Raw genomic sequence first — 20,595 nt, forward strand, 5'->3', positions numbered from 1 at the left:
TTCAATTTAATTCAGGACGTACAGTACAGAAATATACTAGCATCCACCTATAAAATGACATGGAAGATGCAAACAATCAAGTCGAAGACAGACACCGCGAGACAACAGGAGGCACAGAAGGACACAAGAAAGGACAATTATTTGAAGAGGAAGTCTGTCAAGAGAGCAGACGGAGAGATGGTGGAGGTAGAGAAAAGCGTGGAGAGATGAAGGTAGGGAAGGGATTCTCAGGCTGGCGTTGCTGACTAAGGACTATCTGATAAAAGTGTTGATTTCCTCTCCATTTCCCTGCTGCTGCTTTGTAATTCTAATGAGCAGGGAGAGTGTCAGGCAGAGACAGAGAGAGCAGATCAGATTAGATATCGACTGACTTGGGGCTGTCCAACTTCCTGACAGGCAAGCATTGCACTGAGTCATCAGTGAGCACCGCCAACAGCTGGTGAGGAGGACATAGAGAGAGAGAGAGGCAGAAACAGAGAGAAGCAGAAAGAGAGATAGATGGATAGATGAATAGATGTACGACAGACCATGTATACACCCTGCACACCCATTGACAAACAAACAAAACAAAAGCAAAGTCTTCTTCTCATGCTTTGTTGATTTCAAAAAAGTTTTGACTCAATTTGGCATGACAGTCTGCTATAGACATTTATGGAAAGCGTGTCGGGGGGGAAAACATATGACATTACAAAATCAATGTTCACAAACAACAAGTGTGCAGTTCAAATTAGCAATAAACACAGATTTCATGCCAATAAAGCCCCCTTGAATTGAAATTCAATTGAGAGAGGCAGGGGGAGTGACGGAGAGAGTGAGGACCAAGACAGAGGAAATTCAGAGAGAGAAAGGGATAGAAAGAGAAAGAAAGCGAATTGTTTATTTCACTTGCTTGAGCAATGTAAACATTTCCCATGCCAATAAAGCCCTTTGAATTGAATTGAGAGGCAGAAAAAGAAAGAAAGCAAGCGAGAGAGAGAGAGAAAGAGCGAAAGAGCAAGATCAAGAGAGCAAGAGAGAAAGCGAGCGAGAGAGAGAGAAACCAAGAGGGAGAAAGAGAGGGGGCGGCTGATATAAAGTGGAGAGGGGTGGTGGAGAGCATAGACAACAGCGAAATGGACCAGGGGGAATGGGTGGAGAAAAGGGTGAGAATAGCAGGAGACAGAAAGAGAAAGAGGGAGGTGGAATAGAAGCAGAAGAGAAGTAAACAGTTATAGTAGAAAGAAGATATGGATGTAATGACTGATAGAGGGAGAGATGACCATATGAGAGGGTAATGGGGGGACTAGGGAGAGAAGGGTAAGGCGAGACAGGCCAGACAAACCCAACTTCTTCACGACACAACCAAATTCTCATGAATTATGATCTCTGCTGATGCACACACATACTGTAGCCCAACACATAGCCTATCTGTAATTCCGCGATAAACCACTGAGTGGAGACAGTGAACTATCTCATGCCACAAGCGCAAACCAAATAAGGAAATTGCGTGGACTGCAAGGCGTTTGGCAGTGTGGTGTACAGGGATGCTTTCGGCAAGCAGAAAAAAGCACGTTGGCACTTGATTTGTGACATGATCGAGGTGTTTGGTGATTTAGGACTAAGACGTACGTGAAGGTAAATTGCCGCATCCCAGTTTGTAAAGATTAGTTTTGATTGGGGTCAGATGTTGGGCGCATTCAACTTTACAGCCTTGTCAACGCACTGATTCAACATGCTACCTACCGGTAGCTAGCTAAAGCTACTACGTGCTAGCTACTTTTCATCATTGATGGCTAAGTCAGTGGTTATCAGTCCTTGACAACTGTCTGCTTCCAAAAATAGATCCTTAAAGTAAAGTGCCTTGCTGTCATAACCACTTTGCTTGCTAACCTCCCAGATAGCCAAACTAGAAAACCATTGGCATTGCACTTCAACAAACAAGCTAGCTCCCGGCTAGCTAACATGGCAGTTTCTGGCTACCTGACCCCCATGTTCATTGTCAACGTGCACATTGGTTACTAGTTAGATTTGTTTTCAACCCAGTAAGCTTTCTTCAATATTGGTGCATGTCACTAGTCGTGTCTGCCTTGTACATTTTGTTACGGTTGGTTTGATCATAGACCCTGGCCTGATCTGCGGAGGGTCGCCCTCCCAGTTAGACCAGCGAGCTACACTACTTGGCAAAAAGTATGTGGACACCCCTTCAAATGAGTGGATATATCATACACACCCGTTGCTAAAGGGTGTATAAAATCGAGCACACCACCATTAATCTCCATAGACAAACATTGTCAGTAGAATTGCCCGACTTTCAACATGGCACCGTCATAGGATGCCACCTTTCCAACAAGTCAGTCAGTTCGTCAAATTCCTGCCCTGCTAGAGCTGCCTGGTTAACTGCAAGTGCTGTTATTGTGAAGTGGAAACGTCTAGGACAGGGCTGCTCAACCCTCTTCCTGGAGCTCTACGGGCCTGTGGGATTTCAGTCCAACCGTAATTTAACACACCTGATTCTACTAATTAGTTGCAAAGGGGGGACCAACACCATATTAATGCCCATGATTTTGTAATGAGATGTTTGATGAGCAGGTGCCCACATACTTTTGGCCATGTAGTGTACTTGGTTAATTCTCTGCCATGCCCCACAATAACCCTGGTCACAAGATGAGTGCTGAACTGGGGCCAAGTTGGGCCACATTTGGCTACTCTCTGTGTGTGTGTGTGTGACAGGTGAGGATAAATGCAGACCTCTCACGTCATCACTAGGACTTGGGAGTAAGGTTAAACGTGTCTCCTAGGGTTTCCCGGGGACACATGCTGGAGAGAATACAAGACATCAGCTAATCATACCATCATGAATAACATCAAGTCAGCGTCTCGGAGAGGAGTGAAGAAGCCTGGGAGGGGAGTAGGCACTGCTTCAACCAACGTAACACAAGGTGCAGGCCCTACTAAGGCAAAAAATCTGATGGTCAGGTAGCCAGAAACTTATTAACTAGAAGTCAACCTAGATGTGGCATGTTCCCTGCATTGCTCACAATAAGGAGAAATGACTAAATAACCTTCTCCAAAGTCATGGGTCAGACCTACTAGTTGCTTTGTTATTCTTTCACTCTGTGTGACTTTAGCTTTAGTCATAATAATCAACTTTATAATGAACCAATAAGGCCCGAGGGGGTGTGGTATATGGCCTATATACCTCTACTAAGTGTTGTTCTTATGCACGACGCAACATGTGAGTGCCTGGATACAGCCCTTAGCCGTGGTATATTGGCAATATACCAGAAACACCAGAGGTGCCTGCCTGCCTTATTGGTATTATAAACTGGTTACCAATGTAAAAAAATAAAAAATCATACCTATGGTATACAGTCTGATATACCACAGCATTCAGGGCTCGAACCACCCAGTTTATAATGATGCATATGTGGGCAGTCCTACTTACCTCAGCCCCTTGGGTTCTTCAGATAGGATGGGTGACGGTGTGCAGAATGAGACCGTTTTCTACTCCAAGGCTGAAAACTACTGGAGAGAAGTGGCGCCCACCGTGGATGGCATGCTAGGAGGCTACGGCAAGATCTCTAACATTGACATTGACGGCTCCAAGAAGTTCCTGCAGAAATTCCTTGGCGTAAGAAACAGTTTCCAAACTTCTCTGTAGAAACACTTAAAGCGCATCATGTTAGGCTATTTATTTGCATGCATACTTTGTTTGCACACATAACAAAACCTAATGGGGGGGGGGGGACATGGCTTAAAACATTTCAGAAAAATGATGGGCCAAGTATAGAGCATTGGCGTACTTCTTATGCAGTTATCTGGTGCTGACATGTCAAGAAACCCACTCTAACCTCTTCCTCCTGGCACTAAAAGCAGGGTGAAGGGAAGACCGGCAATGGCTGCGCCCTGGACTGTGGCGCCGGAATAGGGCGCATCACCAAGCGACTGCTGCTGCCCCTCTTCAACACTGTGGACTTGGTGGACGTGACTCAGGAGTTCCTGGACCAGGCTAAGGTCTACCTGGGCGACGACAGCAAACGGGTGGAGAACTACTTCTGCCTCGGCCTGCAGGACTTTATCCCACAGGACAGACGCTACGACGTCATCTGGATCCAGTGGGTCATTGGTGAGTCCTCTCAACTCACAATTCTAAAATTGACTGACATAACTGACATACTGTAAGACTTGCTTAATTCTCAGACTTAATCATTTTTTAAATTTTGATTAGCTTTGTAATACAGTAGGTTCTGTATTTATTTTACTCAGGCATATTGCAATTCAGCTTTCAGCTGCAAATGTGTACAACATTATGCAATAAAACCAGACTGTTAAGCTAGAGCTAGCCGCCCTTCCCTCCTTCCCCTCACCTCAGGCCACCTGACTGACGACCACCTGGTGGAGTTCCTGCACCGTTGCCGCGGCGGCCTCCGCCCTGAGGGACTAATTGTCATCAAGGACAACGTGGCCTATGAGGGCGTGATCCCAGACGACGTCGACAGCAGCGTGTGCCGGGAACTGGCTCTGGTGAAGAGCCTGGTGACCCGGGCAGGCCTCACTATCGTCTGTGAAGAGCAACAGATGAACTTTCCGGACGAGATCTACCAGGTCCACCAGCTGGCCCTCCGATAGGGACAGAGATGGAGACGGACGGGAGTAGAGGTGTGGAGGATGGGTGCCAATGCCAAAATGCTGCTGCCCATGCTCAAGCCATGGGACCTTCATGTCCACATGTCCTGTCCACTGAAAGTTGGACAGTCCAGCTTAGTGTGTAGGCGTGTTTGTCTAATGGTGTATATATGACCCACTCTGTGTGAATACATCAGGTAGCGGTTTTATGAATCGTCAGTGTAATTTACTAAAGGATAATTGTGACTGATTCTGGGATCACCCTTAGGAATTATGGATGTACTGTATGGGGGCATATCAGGTAAGGCTCAGAAATGCAAATGCCACTCTGAGTCAATTCTTTACTGGAGGACATGAGTTACAGCACTTGAGTTCACATAGGACAGGGATGAGCAATTCTTTTCAGGGTCATGTTCCGTAGGGCACACAGTTTTGCAATGGAAACTACACAAAAACGTATTTGGTCAAGTTCACGTACCTTATTGTAAATGACCCAGGTTCTCACTTTTGCCTAACGCACAATTAATTCATGTCACTGAATGCTCAGAGTATCTGGTCACATCTGTTTTCCCAAGTCGGAATTAGATCGAGCAACAAATCAGGAACAGAGTTTCCCATCACTGGCATATCCCTCCACATACCCGTTTATGTCATTTATTCACAGTACCAAGAATACATAGATTGGCTGTTTGTAAGACGTGGCAAATACTGATGAAATTTAAGTACTGTATGTTTCCCATGAGGGTTTGAATGTCAAATTAAACAACTTTTCAGGAAATCTCATTGTTTTGTGGTTTATGTTACTGGTTGTGGGGGTGTGATGAATCTTTGGTCTAGTAGTTTCTACAACAAAGGTATGTTTTGATACCTTTATTTACATCAAGATAGAATATATACATTGATCTGACCATTATCTATCTCAATTGGTCCACTAAAGGGACCCTATATTTGGGACAATTCAAATGTTAGGACCTTCAGTGTCTCAACTTAAACTTTTTTTTTTGCATCTATTTATTAGCTGCAATTTTACAGATAGTATGTACTTGTCATATTGTTTTTCATTAAGTGCATGGCAATCAAAGTAATGAATGTCAGACTGTCAAATACACTTTGGAAACATTTAATAGCGCTATGCAGTGTTGCAATAGTATAATATCTAGTAATATTTGACACATTTTCTAAGCTGATACCTAAACCATGGTATGGTGTTGATTTCCTCTGCAGTTAAGTCACCACTGATTGTCAAATGAAAGCACTTGGAGCAGTATACTGATAAAGCTTGCTGCGTTTGAATAGCACCACTCTGTAGCCATGTGATCAGGACCAGGTCTCGCTTTGGAATCGGCCTGCCCTCTCCATGGCGATCAGCATCTCGTCCGCCTCGGCAGAGGACACGCCCCCTTGGCTCTGAAAGCCCTCCTTTAGGGCGTCACACACTGCCGTCGGCATCTGTTTGGCATTGCTGGATACGAATGATAGAAGATATGCATCAGTAAATACCTAATCTGGGGCTGTGCTCATTAGGGCACACCATGCACATTTTGATTGGGAAAACATTCGGCTCTGTATTTCATTCCATTTTGTGTTTACTGAACACGACCAGGGTAAGATGCCCACACATTTACCAAGCAGCATGTTATCAATGTAGCACACATTTCAGCACGTTGAAGTATACTCACCCTGCGATGTAAAAGTAGCCGTTCTTATTGGCGATCAGGTCCCATAGCAGCTCAGCTTGCTCCTGCACACGCTGTTGCACATAAATCTTGTCTTCCTGCAAAATATCACACAGAAACATACCCATCCATTAGAGTGAAGTGTGTGTGTGTGTGTGTGTGTGTGTGTGTGTGAAGCCTGGTCTACCTACCTGATCCCTGGAGAAAGCTGTGAAGAGTGTCAGCTGCCCTGCTTTCTCCATCTCCTCCCATTCTGAGCTGCAGTAGAAATCCTTAGACTGGGACCGGCAGCCAAAATACAGCACATTGGCTGATATACAAGTGGAGAAACAGGATTCAATTTACTAACCGGTATACAAACAGAAGGGAACAAGTATAGCAACAAAGGTACACATGTCTGTTACTAGGTAGAACACACATTGACTGACTCATACAGGAAATTATTGACGAGAGTGGGGAGAAAGCTATGACTATAAATCATTGACAAGGCCATCGATGACATGACACCATTCACTCCTATGTGAAGAGTCAACAGCACATTTGAAGCCCAGGAAGTCGGTTTTTAGCTTGCCAAGACTGCATCTCATGGAGACAACATGCGTAGTTTGAGCTACTCCAGGAAGTGACGTTGCAGGCTCAAGGTGCTGCCCCCTCGCATTGAGGATAAAAAATAAACTGAATGGAGCTAACCACAGACAAAATCCTAGAGGAAAACCTTGTTCAGTCTGCTTTCCACCAGACACTGGGAGATTAATCCACATTTCAGCAGGACAATAACCTATAACACAAGGGCAAATCTACACGAGTTGCTTACAAAGAAGACTGTGAATGTTCCTGAGTTACCGTTTTGACTTAAATCTATGGCAAGACCTGAAAATGGTTGTCAAGCAATGATCAACAACCAATTTGGCAGAGCTTGAAGAAATTTGAAAATAATAAATGGGTAAATGTTACACAATCTAGGTGTGGAAAGATCTTAGAGACTTTCCCAGAAACACTCACAGATGTAATTGCTGCCAAAGGTGCTTCTACAAAGTATTGACTCTGGTGTGAATACTTATGCAAATGAGATATTTCTGTATTTCATTTAATATATTTGCAAAGAATCCTAAAATATATATTTTTACTTTGCCATTATGGAGTGTGTAGATGGGTAAGGAAAAATTATATTTTTAATACATTTTTGAATTCAGGCTATAACAAAATGTGGAATATGTCAAGGTGTATGAATACTTTCTTAAGGCTCACTGTAAATTATCCTTACCTTCTCTGTGCGATTTTTAAATAAAAAAATAGGTTGAAGGACATACACTACCGTTTCAAAGTTTGGGGTCATTTCGAAATGTCCTTGTTTTTGAAAGAAAAGCAGATTTTTGGTCCATTAAAATAAAAAAATTGATCAGAAATACAGTGTAGACATTGTTAATGTTGTAAATGACTATTGTAGCTGTAAACGGACGATTTTCTATGGAATATCTACATAGGCGTTAAGAGGCCCATTATCAGCAACCATCACTCCTGTGTTCCAATGGCACGTTGTGTTAGCTCATCCAAGTTTAGCATTTTAAAAAGGCTAATTGATCATTAGAAAACCCTTTTGAAAGTATTTTAGCACAGCTGAAATTAGCCTTTTAAAATGATAAACTTGGATGAACTAACACAACGTGCGATTGGAACACAGGAGTGTTGGTTGCTGATAATGGGCCTCTGTACACCCATGTAGATATTCCATTAGTTTTTTTTTATCAGCCGTTTCCAGCTACAATAGTCGTTTACAACATGAACAATGTCTACACTGTATTTCTGATCAATTTGATGCTATTTTAATGGACCAAAAACAAGGACATTTTTAAACTTTTGAACGGTAGTGTCTAAGTGTATTAGAAGTAACTATTGATACCATGATCGTCTGTGAAACATGTATTTTTTAAATCTATACGAAGATTGGAAAAATTGCGATATTCGTGGGGATTCACTATAATGGGGGATCCTGTTTTCTGCTAACAATGCCTGCAGTACTTCGGTCTGCCTTGAACTACCGTGGATTCAAATGTGTATTTTATTTTATTTAACTATTCAAGTCAATTAAGAATAAATTATTATTTACAATGATGGCCTACAAAAGGCAAAATGCATCCTGCAGGGACGGGGGGCTGGGATTAAAAATAATAATATAGGACAAAACATCACGAGAGACACCACAACACTACAGAAAGAGAAACCTAAGACAACAACATAGCATGGAAGCAACACAACATGGCGGGAGCAGCACAAAACATCACAAGAGACACCACAACACTACAGAAAGAGAAACCTAAGACAACAACATAGCATGGAAGCAACACAACATGGCGGGAGCAGCACAAAACATCACAAGAGACACCACAACACTACAGAAAGAGAAACCTAAGACAACAACATAGCATGGCAGCAACACAACATAGAGGCAGCAGCACAAAACATCACAAGAGACACCACAACACTACAGAAAGAGAAACCTAAGACAACAACATAGCATGGAAGCAACACAACACAGAGGCAGCAGCACAAAACATCACAAGAGACACCACAACACTACAGAAAGAGAAACCTAAGACAACAACATAGCATGGCAGCAACACAACATAGAGGCAGCAGCACAAAACATGGTACAAACATGATCAAAGACAAGAAGGTTGAGACAACAATACATCATACGAAGCAGCCACAACTGTCAGTAAGACTGTCCATGATTGAATGAAGAGATAAACTGTCCAGTTTGAGTACTTTTTATGCAGCTCGTTCCAGTCGCTGAGAGAGGGGGCAGTTCTTCTCCCCTGCTAGAAAGGATTGGTTCGGAATTGGGGCCATATTTAATTCAGTAAATGTACAGTGTTGTGATAGAGGAGTAATGTTAATTTCATTAACAAAAAAACATTTCGCCAACCACCTATTTTTCCTGACAAACTAATGAACATATCGAGATGCCCTGAAAAAAACGATAACCATTAAATAACTTAATTTAAACCGACAAACAAATGTAACGAGACGAGAATTCCACGAGACTACTGGACAGTTAATGTGACGTGAACCTTTTCATCGATGTTGTCCAATCAACATGGATGAAAAGGTATACCGGTATAATGCAATCCTCCCAGTAACCATGTTTTTATGAGATTAAATTCCTACCGTATTAAAAAGATTAATCACGAAAGCTGTGCTGGAAGTTTCCGTACAATTTTATAAATGCCGACAGATAATTTGTTCGTTAACAAGGTGGGATTTTTTTTTGTGTTGGTAAAATGTATTAAGCGAGAAATGGCGGTGGAAATGCCTTTAAGCAAAAATATTGAAATAATAACCATCATATCGAAGTAAACTTGGACTGTGTTGTGTGGTCCTCTCACTACGACTCATCTGGAAAACATGCATGTTATTAGGCTACACATTCAATAAATTAGCTTTACAGGTTGGTCAAATTATACAGTGATCTTGATGCTCCTTTCAAATAAATATATATTATTTACATTTTAGTCATTTAGCAGACGTTCTTATCCAGAGCGATTTACAGGGGCAATTAGGGTTAAGTGCCTTGCTCAAGGGCACAGACACATTTTTACACCTAGTCAGTGCAGAGATTTAATCCAGTTTCCTTTCAGTTAGTGGCCCCAAACGCTCTTAACCGCTAGGTTATCTTCCGCCCTACATATCGAGGGTCTTATTCTGGTGACAAGATGATCGATGCTTGACTGCCGTTTAACAAATAAACATATTCTCGCTATTATCTATAATAATCTCATCATGTTGACTAGCCAACCCGAACTGTATCTGCGAGCTGTTGGCTAGCCTCTAGTAACTACCCATCCCGCATGAGGGAGCGTAATCATCGACTGACACTAATTAGCATAACGCAATGGACATAAATATTCCTAGAAAATATTCCTATTCATGAAAATCACAAGTGAAATATATTGAGACACAGCTTAGCCTTTTGCTAATCGCCCGGAAATTTCGTTAGAAATCGCCCGGAAATTGCAGTCACGAAAACGCCGAAAAATATTCCAAATTAGCTCCATAATATCGACAGAAACATGGCAAACGTTGTTTATAATCAATCCTCAAGGTGTTTTTCAAATATCTATTCGATAATATATCCACCGGGACAATTGGTTTTTCAGTAGGACGGATTGGAATAATGGCTACCTCTGTATTTTACACGAGAATCACTCTGGGAGCCATCAGGTGACCAGTTGCGCAATGTAGCCGCTTACGGGTATTCTTCAACATAAATGCGTAAAACTACGTCACAATGCTGTAGACACCTTGGGGAATACGGAGAAAAAGTAATCTGGTTGATAGCCCATTCACTGCTCAATAGGGACGCATTGGATCGCAGCCCTTTCAAAACATGAGGCACTTCCGGATTGGATTTTTCTCAGGCTTTCGCCCGCAACATCAGTTCAGTTATACTCACAGACAATATTTTTACCGTTTTGGAAACTTTAGAGTGTTTTCTATCCTAAGCTGTCAATTATATGCATATTCTAGCATCTTGTCCTGACAAAATATCCCGTTTACTATGGGAACGTTATTTTTCCAAAAATGAAAATACTGCCCCCTAGTCACAAAAGGCTAGAGCGCAGACGCCAAAACCAGAGTAGACACATTTGCTATTTAACTCAACAGTTTTTTTTTGTGACAAAACTATCGGTAGAGTTGAAAATGCGATGCAAATCCATTGAACTTTAGATTTTTATTCGTTATATGAAAAAGTAAATTTTGTGTGCTACGCATGTTTGGTGGAAACACCACTGGTGGGAAAATATGCATATTTTCGTTATGCAGATTTCTTAATATTCACATGAAACCTAGCTATTGGCTTATTGAGCTGATATGCCCGATCTCCCACACAACTCCCATGAGGTCACTTCAGTCACTCATCAATCTTTTGACCTAAATGCGCAGGCAGCCAGGACACTCCATTGTAACAAACCTCAACTAGAAAAAATCCTTACTCTCTCTTACTTTCATATAGCCTATTACCATGTGCACTGTTATTCATCAGTATTTCCGTTCTCGCGGTCCACTACTGCGAGTGCAGTTGCTTTTTTCCGATTGGAAATACTCATGCTATTTGCTGAATATTTGACATACAGTAATACTTCTGGCATTGTTAGAAAGGTCAGATTCTCCCCCTTTGTCACTTATGTACCCCATCACAAGGCTAGGATGGGGAGCAAATCAGAGCTGTAGGCCTAAATTGTTTAACCTGTAGCCAAGGCTTTGTAACCTATATGGTAAATCATGGCTTGCATTGGTTACAATCTGCCACAATAGTTACAGTGGGGCAAAAAAGTATTTAGTCAGCCACCAATTGTGCAAGTTCTCCCACTTAAAAACATGAGGCCTGTAATTTTCATCATAGATACACTTCAACTATGACAGACAAAATTAGAAAAAAAATCCAGAAAATCACATTGTAGGATTTTTAATGAATTTATTTGCAAATTATGGTGGAAAATAAGTATTTGGTCACCTACAAACAAGCAAGATTTCTGGCTCTCACAGACCTGTAACTTATTCTTTAAGAGGCTCCTCTGTCCTCCACTCGTTACCTGTATTAATGGCACCTATTTGAACTTGTTATCAGTATAAAAGACACCTGTCCACAACCTCAAACAGTCACACTCCAAACTCCACTATGGCCAAGACCAAAGAGCTGTCAAAGGACACCAGAAACAAAATTGTAGACCAGCACAAGGCTGGGAAGACTGAATCTGCAATAGGCAAGCAGCTTGGTTTGAAGAAATCAACTGTAGGAGCAATTATTAGGAAATGGAAGACATACAAGACCACTGATAATCTCCCTAGATCTGGGGCACCACGCAAGATCTCACCCCGTGGGGTCAAAATGATCACAAGAACGGTGAGCAAAAATCCCAGAACCACACGGGGGACCTAGTGAATGACCTGCAGAGAGCTGGGACCAAAGTAACAAAGCCTACCATCAGTAACACACTACGCCGCCAGGGACTCAAATCCTGCAGTGCCAGACGTGTCCCCCTGCTTAAGCCAGTACATGTCCAGGCCCGTCTGAAGTTTGCTAGAGAGCATTTGGATGATCCAGAAGAAGATTGGGAGAATGTCATATGGTCAGATGAAACCAAAATATTACTTTTTGGTAAAAACTCAACTCGTCGTGTTTGGAGGACAAAGAATGCTGAGTTGCATCCAAAGAACACCATACCTACTGTGAAGCATGGGGGTGGAAACATCATGCTTCGGGGCTGTTTTTCTGCAAAGGGACCAGGACGACTGATCCGTGTAAAGGAAAGAATTAACGAGGCCATGTATCATAAGATTTTGAGTGAAAACCTCCTTCCATCAGCAAGGGCATTGAAGATAAAACGTGGCTGGGTCTTTCAGCATGACAATGATCCCAAACACACCGCCCGGGCAACGAAGGAGTGGCTTCGTAAGAAGCATTTCAAGGTCTAGCCAGTGGCCTAGCCAGTCTCCAGATCTCAACCCCATAGAAAATCTTTGGAGGGAGTTGAAAGTCTGTGTTGCCCAGCAACAGCCCCAAAACATCACTGCTCTAGAAGAGATCTGCATGGAGGAACGGGCCAAAATACCAGCAACAATGTGTGAAAACCTTGTGAAGACTTACAGAAAACGTTTGACCTCTGTCATTGCCAACAAAGGGTATAAAACAAAGTATTGAGATAAACTTTTGTAGGTGACCAAATACTTATTTTCCACCATAATTTGCAAATAAATTCATTAAAAATCCTACAAAGTGATTTTCTGGATTTTTTTTCTCATTTTGTCTGTCATAGTTGAAATGTACCTATGATGAAAATACAGGCCTCTCATCTTTTTAAGTGGGAGAACTTGCACAATTGGTGGCTGACTAAATACTTTTTTGCCCCACTGTATGTGCCAGCTATATGAAGGAAAGTAGGCCTAGTTGGACAAGGCTATCTTAATGTGCACATCATGGAAGTTACCAGTAAAAATGTGACTAAAAGGAGACTGAAATCTTCCAGAGTTTTAGTCGACTGATATTAACTAAAACTAAGGATGAAATGACTAAGACTAAATCTAAAATAACACGGTACAGAAGTGGTGAGTGGAGGGTAAAGCCAATCCAAGGGTAACTCACCAGTCTTGCCCTGGGCTATCCTCTCCTGCAGAGCAGACCTGAAAGGAGCCACTCCCGTTCCAGGCCCAACCATGATCACAGGGGAGTAGGGGTCCTTAGGGAACTTCATACTCCCCTTCTTCACCCACAAAGGCACATAAACGTCCCCTGCAAATTGGAAGAGTCAACAAATTGACTGTTATGACAGCTGATATAGCTACTGTGTTAATACCATTTCTTCTAATTGAATTTGATATTAATTCAAATTCAATTTACAAGACTTTATTTACCCAAAATGTGCTTGGCAAAACACTGAACGTTCAGTAGCTACTAGCTACCTGCATACTGCATTAGAGTGCCACCATTGCTAAAACCATGTAGTAGACAGTGCTAACAGACCTTGTGTGGGGTCCAGTGAGGCTAGCCAGGAGGAACACAGACCCTTGCGTGGCAGGTGCATCTTGGTTTTGTAGTGCACCACAGCTAGCAGTATCTGGATCCTGTTGGGATGTGCCTGTGTGGAGAGAAAACAGAATGGTCCAAGGGCCAGTGTAGGTGCAGGTTTTTGCTCCAGCCAAACCAATAACAGTTAATTCAACTAACAAAGTCTTGGTTGAAGACAATCAGTTGAATCCGGTGCATTAGTGCTTTGGCTGGAATAAACGCCTGCACCCACAGCAGCCCTTGGGGAACATCATTGCCCAACCCTGACATGGGGCCTTTCAGTGCTGTAACCTCACCAGCAGGGAGGAGGCAATGGAGAAGGAGCGAGGCTGAATCTCAGGGAACAGGTCCAGTAGGTAGTCTACACTCAGCTCTGCTGTCGTGTGGGGGAAGTCGGTCAACACCTGAGGACCATGCACGCACACACACACAACCCCACAAACACACACAGGGAGTGGGAATCTGGACGCAGCCCTGTCGTATTGACCTTTGACCTGGCTCACCAAATCTATTGAACATAATATTGATTATTGTTGTAAGAAGTGGGATCAACTGAACTTCCATCCTGTGCCCCCAAGTGGCAGCATAATCACATCATTACAGGTCCCTCTAACCTCCAAGGCGGTGCGTCGCGGCCTGTTGCAGTAGGCATGCAGCTCGTCCTGGCCCTGGGCAGAGTTAAACTCAGACAGCTTCTCCCGCTCCAGCTCATTGGTGGCAAAGGTGGCGAGGAGCTCGAAGAAGGAGCGACGAGGCACTGCCGCTATGTCCAGGAAGCTCTCCACCAGATGCCGAACCGTGCAAGGTTGGGCCAGGCGGGCTGGGACCGAATCTGGGGAGACAGGGGAGAGGGTGAGGGGGTAAAAGAGGGACATTATGTGGTTTAAGTATGGTGTATAGAAGTGGGAGCTTAGGTGTATGGATGTGACCGTCTCTCACGTACACCGATACAGGCAGTCAAATGTGACAAGCACAAACCTGTGTCGCAGTTTGTGGGGCTGAGGGTGAACTGGCGATCAGGGTCCAGTCTCAGGAGCTGACAGAACTGCTCCACATCCTCAGGGGTGTTACAAGGTCTCATCATCACCACATCCCCAGCAGTGAACCTGCCAATGACACACACACTTCAGTCAACCAGTTAAACATTATCATCTAAAGTCAAATCCTTTTTAAGCACAGTTTAACAACCTCAGAGCAAGACGGTTCACCATCACAAAATACATTTTAGACAGTTACATTTCAAGAAATCGGTCAATAAACATGGTAGCAATTTCTTAAGGCACAGTACATTCGAGCACTCACTCAATATCTGAGCCTGTGATGTCAAACTCAATGTGTCGAACATCCTGAAAGTGGGAGGCGTGCGTAACCCTTTTATTGGACACCACCCTGCCTGGAAAGGTGTGTGTCTGAGAGGGCGAGATCGGCGGCTCTGGCACTCTTCGCCTATCCGCCCTATTCTCAGTGACGTCATCCAGAAATCTGAAAACGTACCTCGGAGGGAGTCTGTAAAACGAACAACGGTAAGGGTACAGTTACAGTACATCATGGGAGTTGGGCATATTCAGACATAATATTAGACACATTGATTTGTCAACAGTCAAGTAAAGGAGACTTACGGTTCATCCACACTGATAAGACTCTGGCCTGCAGGTGTTGGATATAGAGCTTGCGCCCTCTCCCAGAATGACGTGAGCCAGGGGTCAATCACCCCATCTGCGCTGTTGAACACAATGGTTGAACAGTCCAAACGGTCAACAAAAGTTACGAGAATTAAGTGATATAATGTACTGACTTTACAGGTTACAATATTGAGCTAACATGGCATTATGAAGAATACAGAGTATTAAAACCAATAGAGGAAAGACTTAACGGGCCAAAGACAGATCCCTGAGGAACCCCATGCAACGGTCTCTCACCCCAGGTCGTGCTGGTCATCTGCCAGTCCCACAGGCAGCAGCACACTGGCCCCCAGCTGCATAAGGCGCTTGTGAAGCTTCTTCGCCACAAAGTTGAACCTACAAGTGAAAATCTAATTGTATTATTCAAAGCTAGGGTATGTTATTTTCCAGATAGTGCCTCATACAGGGTACAGGGTACCGTTTCCATTTAAATTGAGTCAATGCGGGAAGGGACATCACGTAGAAGTCCACATAGAAAAACAATGGGGAAGTTTTGATTCATTAATCAAATTTCACTTAATCTCTCTTCCAGTCATTGACATGCGTGACGTGATCCATGTTTGGGTTGGTAACTCACTACCATCGTAAATAGATTTCAATGGTGTGCATGTATAGACAAAGGGATTTCAAATGATTTATGTGGTTGCGTTTTTGACGAAATTCCTCACTTGGGATAGGAGGAATCACCCAAGCCCAGCACGGCACAGTCTAGGCGACACAGAGATCCAGCGGGGAGAGACTTCCTAAACACGAACCGCCAGAAATTCTGCAAAGGAAGTAAAGAAAAAATGATACATAAAAACGTCCAAGTCACTTTGGATGAAAGTGTCTGCCAAATGCCATATATTATTAAATGCAAATTGGGAGAGAAGCATAGAGACACAGCAGCTTTTACCACAGACACACACAGTTTGGGCACTATTATCTGATACCTTCATGTTGTCTGGTGGATCTCCTTGGCCAGTGGTGGAACACACAAATACAACCAGGGACTCAGAGATGAGGTTAGCCTGTTGAAGAAACACAACCCTCAGATGCATGCCAAATACAACACCCTCTTTAATTGAGCTGAGCTCTAACCTTGTCAACTTAACAAATCCTATTTAAAGCACATAGCTCAGCCTCAGAAATATCATAGCTATATACTGAGAATACCAAACATTAGGAACACTTTCCTTATATTGAGTTGCCCCCCCCCTCCCTCAGAACAGCCTAAATTTGTTGTTCCACAGGGATTCTCACCCATGTTGACTCCAATGTTTCCCACAGTTGTGTCACGTTGGCTGGATGTCCTTTGGGTAATAGACAATTCTTGATACACACGGGAAACTTTTGTTCATGGAAAACCCAGTAGATTTGCAGTTCTTGACACAAACCGGCACGCCTGGCACCTACTACCATTACCCCGTTCAAAGGCACTTCAATTTTTTTGTCTTGCCCATTCACCCTCTGAATAGTACACATACACAATCCATGTCTCAATTGTCTCAAGGCTTAAAAATCCTTATTCAACCCATCTCCTCCCCTTCATCTACACTGATTGAAATTAATTTAACAAGTGCAAGTGACATCAATAAGGGATCATAGCTTTCACCTGGATTCACCTGGTCAGTCTGTCACGGAAAGAGCCTATCTAAGGTCTTCGAAAGCCAAGTCAACAAACAGGTCACTGACCATCTCGAATCCCACCGTACCTTCTCCACTATGCAATCTGGTTTCCGAGCCAGTCACGGGTACACCTCAGCCACGCTCAAGGTACTAAACGATATCATAACCGCCATCGATAAAAGACAGTACTGTGCAGCCGTCTTCATCGACCTTGCCAAGGCTGTCAATCACCATATTCTTATCGGCAGACTCAGTAGCCTCGGTTTTTCTAATGACTGCCTTGCCTGGTTCACCAACTACTTTGCAGACAGGGTTCAGTGTGTCAAATCGGAGGGCATGCTGTCCAGTCCTCTGGCAGTCTCTATGGGGGTGTCACAGGGTTCAATTCTCGGGCCGAATCTTTTCTCTGTTGCTCTTGCTGCGGGCGATTCCCTGATCCACCTCTACGCAGACGACACCATTCTGTATACTTCCGGCCCGTCCTTGGACACTGTGCTATCTAACCTCCAAACGAGCTTCAATGCCATACAACACTCCTACCGTGGCCTCCAACTGCTCTTAAATGCTAGTAAAACCAAAATGCATGCTTTTCAACCGTTCGCTGCCTGCACCCGCACGCCCGACTAGCATCACCACCCTGGATGGTTCCGACCTAGAATATGTGGACATCTATAAGTACCTAGGTGTCTGGCTAGACTGTGTACTCTCCTTCCAGACTCATATCAAACATCTCCAATCTAAAATCAAATCTAGAGTCGGCTTTCTTTTCCACAACAAAGCCTCCTTCACTCACACCGCCAAACTTACGCTAGTAAAACTGACTATCCTACCGATCCTCGACTTTGGCGATGTCATCTACAAAATAGCTTCCAATACTCTACTCAGCAAACTGGATGCAGTTTATCACAATGCCATCCGTTTTGTTACTAAAGCACCTTATACCACCCACCACTGCGACCTGTATGCTCTAGTCGGCTGGCCCTCGCTACATATTCGTCGCCAGACCCACTGGCTCCAGGTCATCTACAAGTCCATGCTAGGTAAAGCTCCGCCTTATCTCAGTTCCCTGGTCACGATGGCAACACCCACCCGTAGCACGCGCTCCAGCAGGTGTATCTCACTGATCATCCCTAAAGCCAACACCTCATTTGGCCGCCTTTCGTTCCAGTTCTCTGCTGCCTGTGACTGGAACAAATTGCAAAAATCACTGAAATTTGAGACTTTTATCTCCCTCACCAACTTCAAAAAAATCTGCTATCTGAGCAGCTAACCGATCGCTGCAGCTGTACATAGTCTATCGGTAAATAGCCCACCCAATTTTACCTACCTCATCCCCATACTGTTTATATTTATTTACTTTTCTGCTCTTTTGCACACCAATATCTCTACCTGTACATGACCATCTGATCATTTATCACTCCAGTGTTAATCTGCAAAATTGTAATTATTCACCTACCTCCTCGTGCCTTTTGCACACAATGTATATAGACTCTTTTTTTTCCTACTGTGTTATTGACTTGTTAATTGTTTACTCCATGTGTAACTCTGTGTTGTCTGTTCACACTGCTATGCTTTATCTTGGCCAGGTCGCAGTTGCAAATGAGAACTTGTTCTCAACTAGCCTACCTGGTTAAATAAAGGTGAAAAAATAAAATAAATGTTTTGTATATTCAGTGTATTCAGCTTTAACAAGCCAAGCAGATGGAGAATACTTATTTTTCATAGTAGTAGTGCTGTATGTTTTAATTATTTAGGCACTGTGTGGCTCTCTTATCTCGCTTGCTAACTGACCACATTGTAACTGTCAAGAGCCTCCGCTTTGACTTGCATTCGCCTCCTTTGCGCCTGACGTCCAATCCGCTCGGCCGTGTCCTGGGCAGTGCCCGTCTGGCTCCCATATAGAATCAACAGCTTTGGGGCTGACATTCTCACTGTGGATAAAGATGGGCACTTAAATTATGATTCTTCCAATATAGCAGGCTGTACACACTAATCCGACATGTTGGACCTACTGTAACAGCAGTGTGTCAAGACACACAGAATAGCTAACTTAAAGAAGCATCCCATTGATGGCCTACACAATGGACACTTGATATGATATTGACATCCTTGAAAATTACCTAGCTGTCTTTAGTCTGTCTGGACTCTTTTGGCAATTTACTTAGGTATTGACAAATACATATGTAAGTTGCACCCAAGGTTATCTGTTTACACAGCCTTAGTTACAATCAGACTCGGAGCATGGTTATCTGCAGAATGAGTTACTGTTACAAAACTCAGCTGGAGTTTATCAGGACCACCATGTGACTACAGGTAAAGTTTACTACACTACCTCCAGTGCCGTAAAGGTCCAGACCTCTTGGCCGAGACTGAGCTACTGTAAAGCAGGTTGACGTTTATTGTCATGAATCTTGCCCTGGAGGCAGAACTGAGTGATTTTGGCTAGATGGGCCAGCTGCAAATTCATAAAAATGCATCGAAACAAAAAAAGTGTTTTTGGTCTTAGGGCTAGGATTGTGGTTAAGGTTAGGTTTAAAATCAGATTTTATGACTAGCTAGTGACCACTCTGCAGAGGGGTGGGTATAATTTGTGGAACGTTCCAAAAACTTCGTAAATAACAAGGTTGACAACAAACAACGCATTCAAAGTTGTATAGCGGCAGAATAAGATACCGGGTATGGAGTGGACTACTTCATTAAGTTTTTCACTCACCACGTTTATCCAAAAAATGTCTGTCCTCACTCTGGTAGCCTATGGATAAACGTTAAGAATAAGCTACGTGTGAGTTGATGCCTATTCGGCAGCTAGTTAGCTAGGTGAATTGATCATGCTACTTTGTATGCGTTGTTTGTTGGCAACCTTGTTATTTACGAAGTTTTTGAAACAGATCCCTGTTGGAACGTTCCACAAATTATACCCACTCCCCTGCAGAGCTTCCTCCAGGTCAAGATTCATGACAATAAATGCCAACCTGCTACTGTAAACCCAATGCGAGCAGGGTCGTAGGTCCGACAAAGGGCTGAAAGAGATAGCAGAATTATCTGCCATCAATTTCACCTAACTGTTAGTTTCATTTAGTTAATTAGCTAACCTATAGCTCTCGAGAATGGAGCCCAAGATGGCTTACAGTCTATTTGAATGGGCTAGCTAGCCTCTCGAGCAGTACCAGTGGCTAGTTAACTAACTAGTGGATACGTGACAGATCCCTCGTTCACGAAATACATTCATAAAAGCCGGATAACAGCCCTGCTCAGTTCAAGATGCTCACCTAAGGTAGCTATAACAGATTATCCTAGGGGTCTTTGACAATCTCGAAAGTGAATCTAATAATACTAAAAAACTCCTTTCTTCGACTAGGACTACATTTCCTCCAGCGTGTTGTTGTGTTTGCGCTTTACGACTGCAGAGCTTGAGTTTTGATTGGTTACTGGGCCGTTTTACGACAGTAAGTTGACT

At 43.3% G+C, this 20,595-nt stretch overlaps 2 protein-coding genes across 11 annotated transcripts; one reads left to right on the forward strand and one right to left on the reverse strand.

Annotated features, from left to right (window-relative positions):
* Positions 1-1,005: 1,005 nt before the first annotated feature.
* On the forward strand, positions 1,006-5,383 carry ntmt1 (N-terminal Xaa-Pro-Lys N-methyltransferase 1). 10 transcript variants are annotated; one of them, XM_021601744.3, is made up of 5 exons: positions 1,010-1,614; positions 2,778-2,918; positions 3,447-3,610; positions 3,853-4,105; positions 4,352-5,383. In XM_021601744.3, exons 2-5 carry the CDS (start codon positions 2,834-2,836, stop codon positions 4,606-4,608), a joined length of 759 nt encoding a protein of 252 aa, XP_021457419.1. In that variant the 5' UTR covers positions 1,010-1,614; positions 2,778-2,833; the 3' UTR covers positions 4,609-5,383. The 10 variants fall into 10 exon arrangements, with proteins under 10 accessions (XP_021457423.1, XP_021457419.1, XP_021457424.1 ...); XM_021601746.3 differs by having other exon boundaries at positions 1,104-1,614; positions 3,856-4,105; XM_090233757.1 differs by having other exon boundaries at positions 1,147-1,614; positions 2,710-2,918.
* A 326-nt stretch (positions 5,384-5,709) lies between these two features.
* ndor1 (NADPH dependent diflavin oxidoreductase 1) lies at positions 5,710-20,568 on the reverse strand. Its single transcript, XM_021601739.3, has 15 exons — positions 20,408-20,568; positions 18,930-19,069; positions 16,463-16,540; positions 16,199-16,296; positions 15,768-15,866; positions 15,468-15,569; positions 15,151-15,354; positions 14,827-14,954; positions 14,463-14,680; positions 14,145-14,252; positions 13,804-13,918; positions 13,426-13,572; positions 6,473-6,591; positions 6,285-6,379; positions 5,710-6,067 (listed from the first exon to the last, which is right to left on the reverse strand). The coding sequence occupies exons 2-15, from the start codon at positions 19,062-19,064 to the stop codon at positions 5,923-5,925; spliced, it is 1,791 nt and encodes a 596-aa protein (XP_021457414.3). The 5' UTR covers positions 19,065-19,069; positions 20,408-20,568; the 3' UTR covers positions 5,710-5,922.
* Positions 20,569-20,595: the final 27 nt, after the last annotated feature.

This window comes from Oncorhynchus mykiss, chromosome 5 (genome assembly GCF_057628025.1).
Source record: "Oncorhynchus mykiss isolate SJ-2025 chromosome 5, ASM5762802v1, whole genome shotgun sequence".
Classification (NCBI taxonomy): domain Eukaryota; kingdom Metazoa; phylum Chordata; class Actinopteri; order Salmoniformes; family Salmonidae; genus Oncorhynchus; species Oncorhynchus mykiss.

Coding starts and splice junctions, on each gene's coding strand:
- ntmt1 (XM_021601742.3), top strand. CDS start 1,571: ATGATCGAGGTGTTTGGTGATTTAGGACTAAGAC. Junction 2,919..3,446: donor TTCAACCAACGTAACACAAG/GTGCAGGCCCTA, acceptor TGGGTTCTTCAG/ATAGGATGGGTGACGGTGTG. Junction 3,611..3,852: donor TCCTGCAGAAATTCCTTGGC/GTAAGAAACAGT, acceptor TGGCACTAAAAG/CAGGGTGAAGGGAAGACCGG.
- ndor1 (XM_021601739.3), bottom strand. CDS start 19,064: ATGTCAGCCCCAAAGCTGTTGATTCTATATGGGAGCCAGACGGGCACT. Junction 13,573..13,803: donor CTCACTGGACCCCACACAAG/GTCTGTTAGCAC, acceptor TCCAATTTGCAG/GGGACGTTTATGTGCCTTTG. Junction 6,068..6,284: donor GGCTACTTTTACATCGCAGG/GTGAGTATACTT, acceptor ATTCGTATCCAG/CAATGCCAAACAGATGCCGA.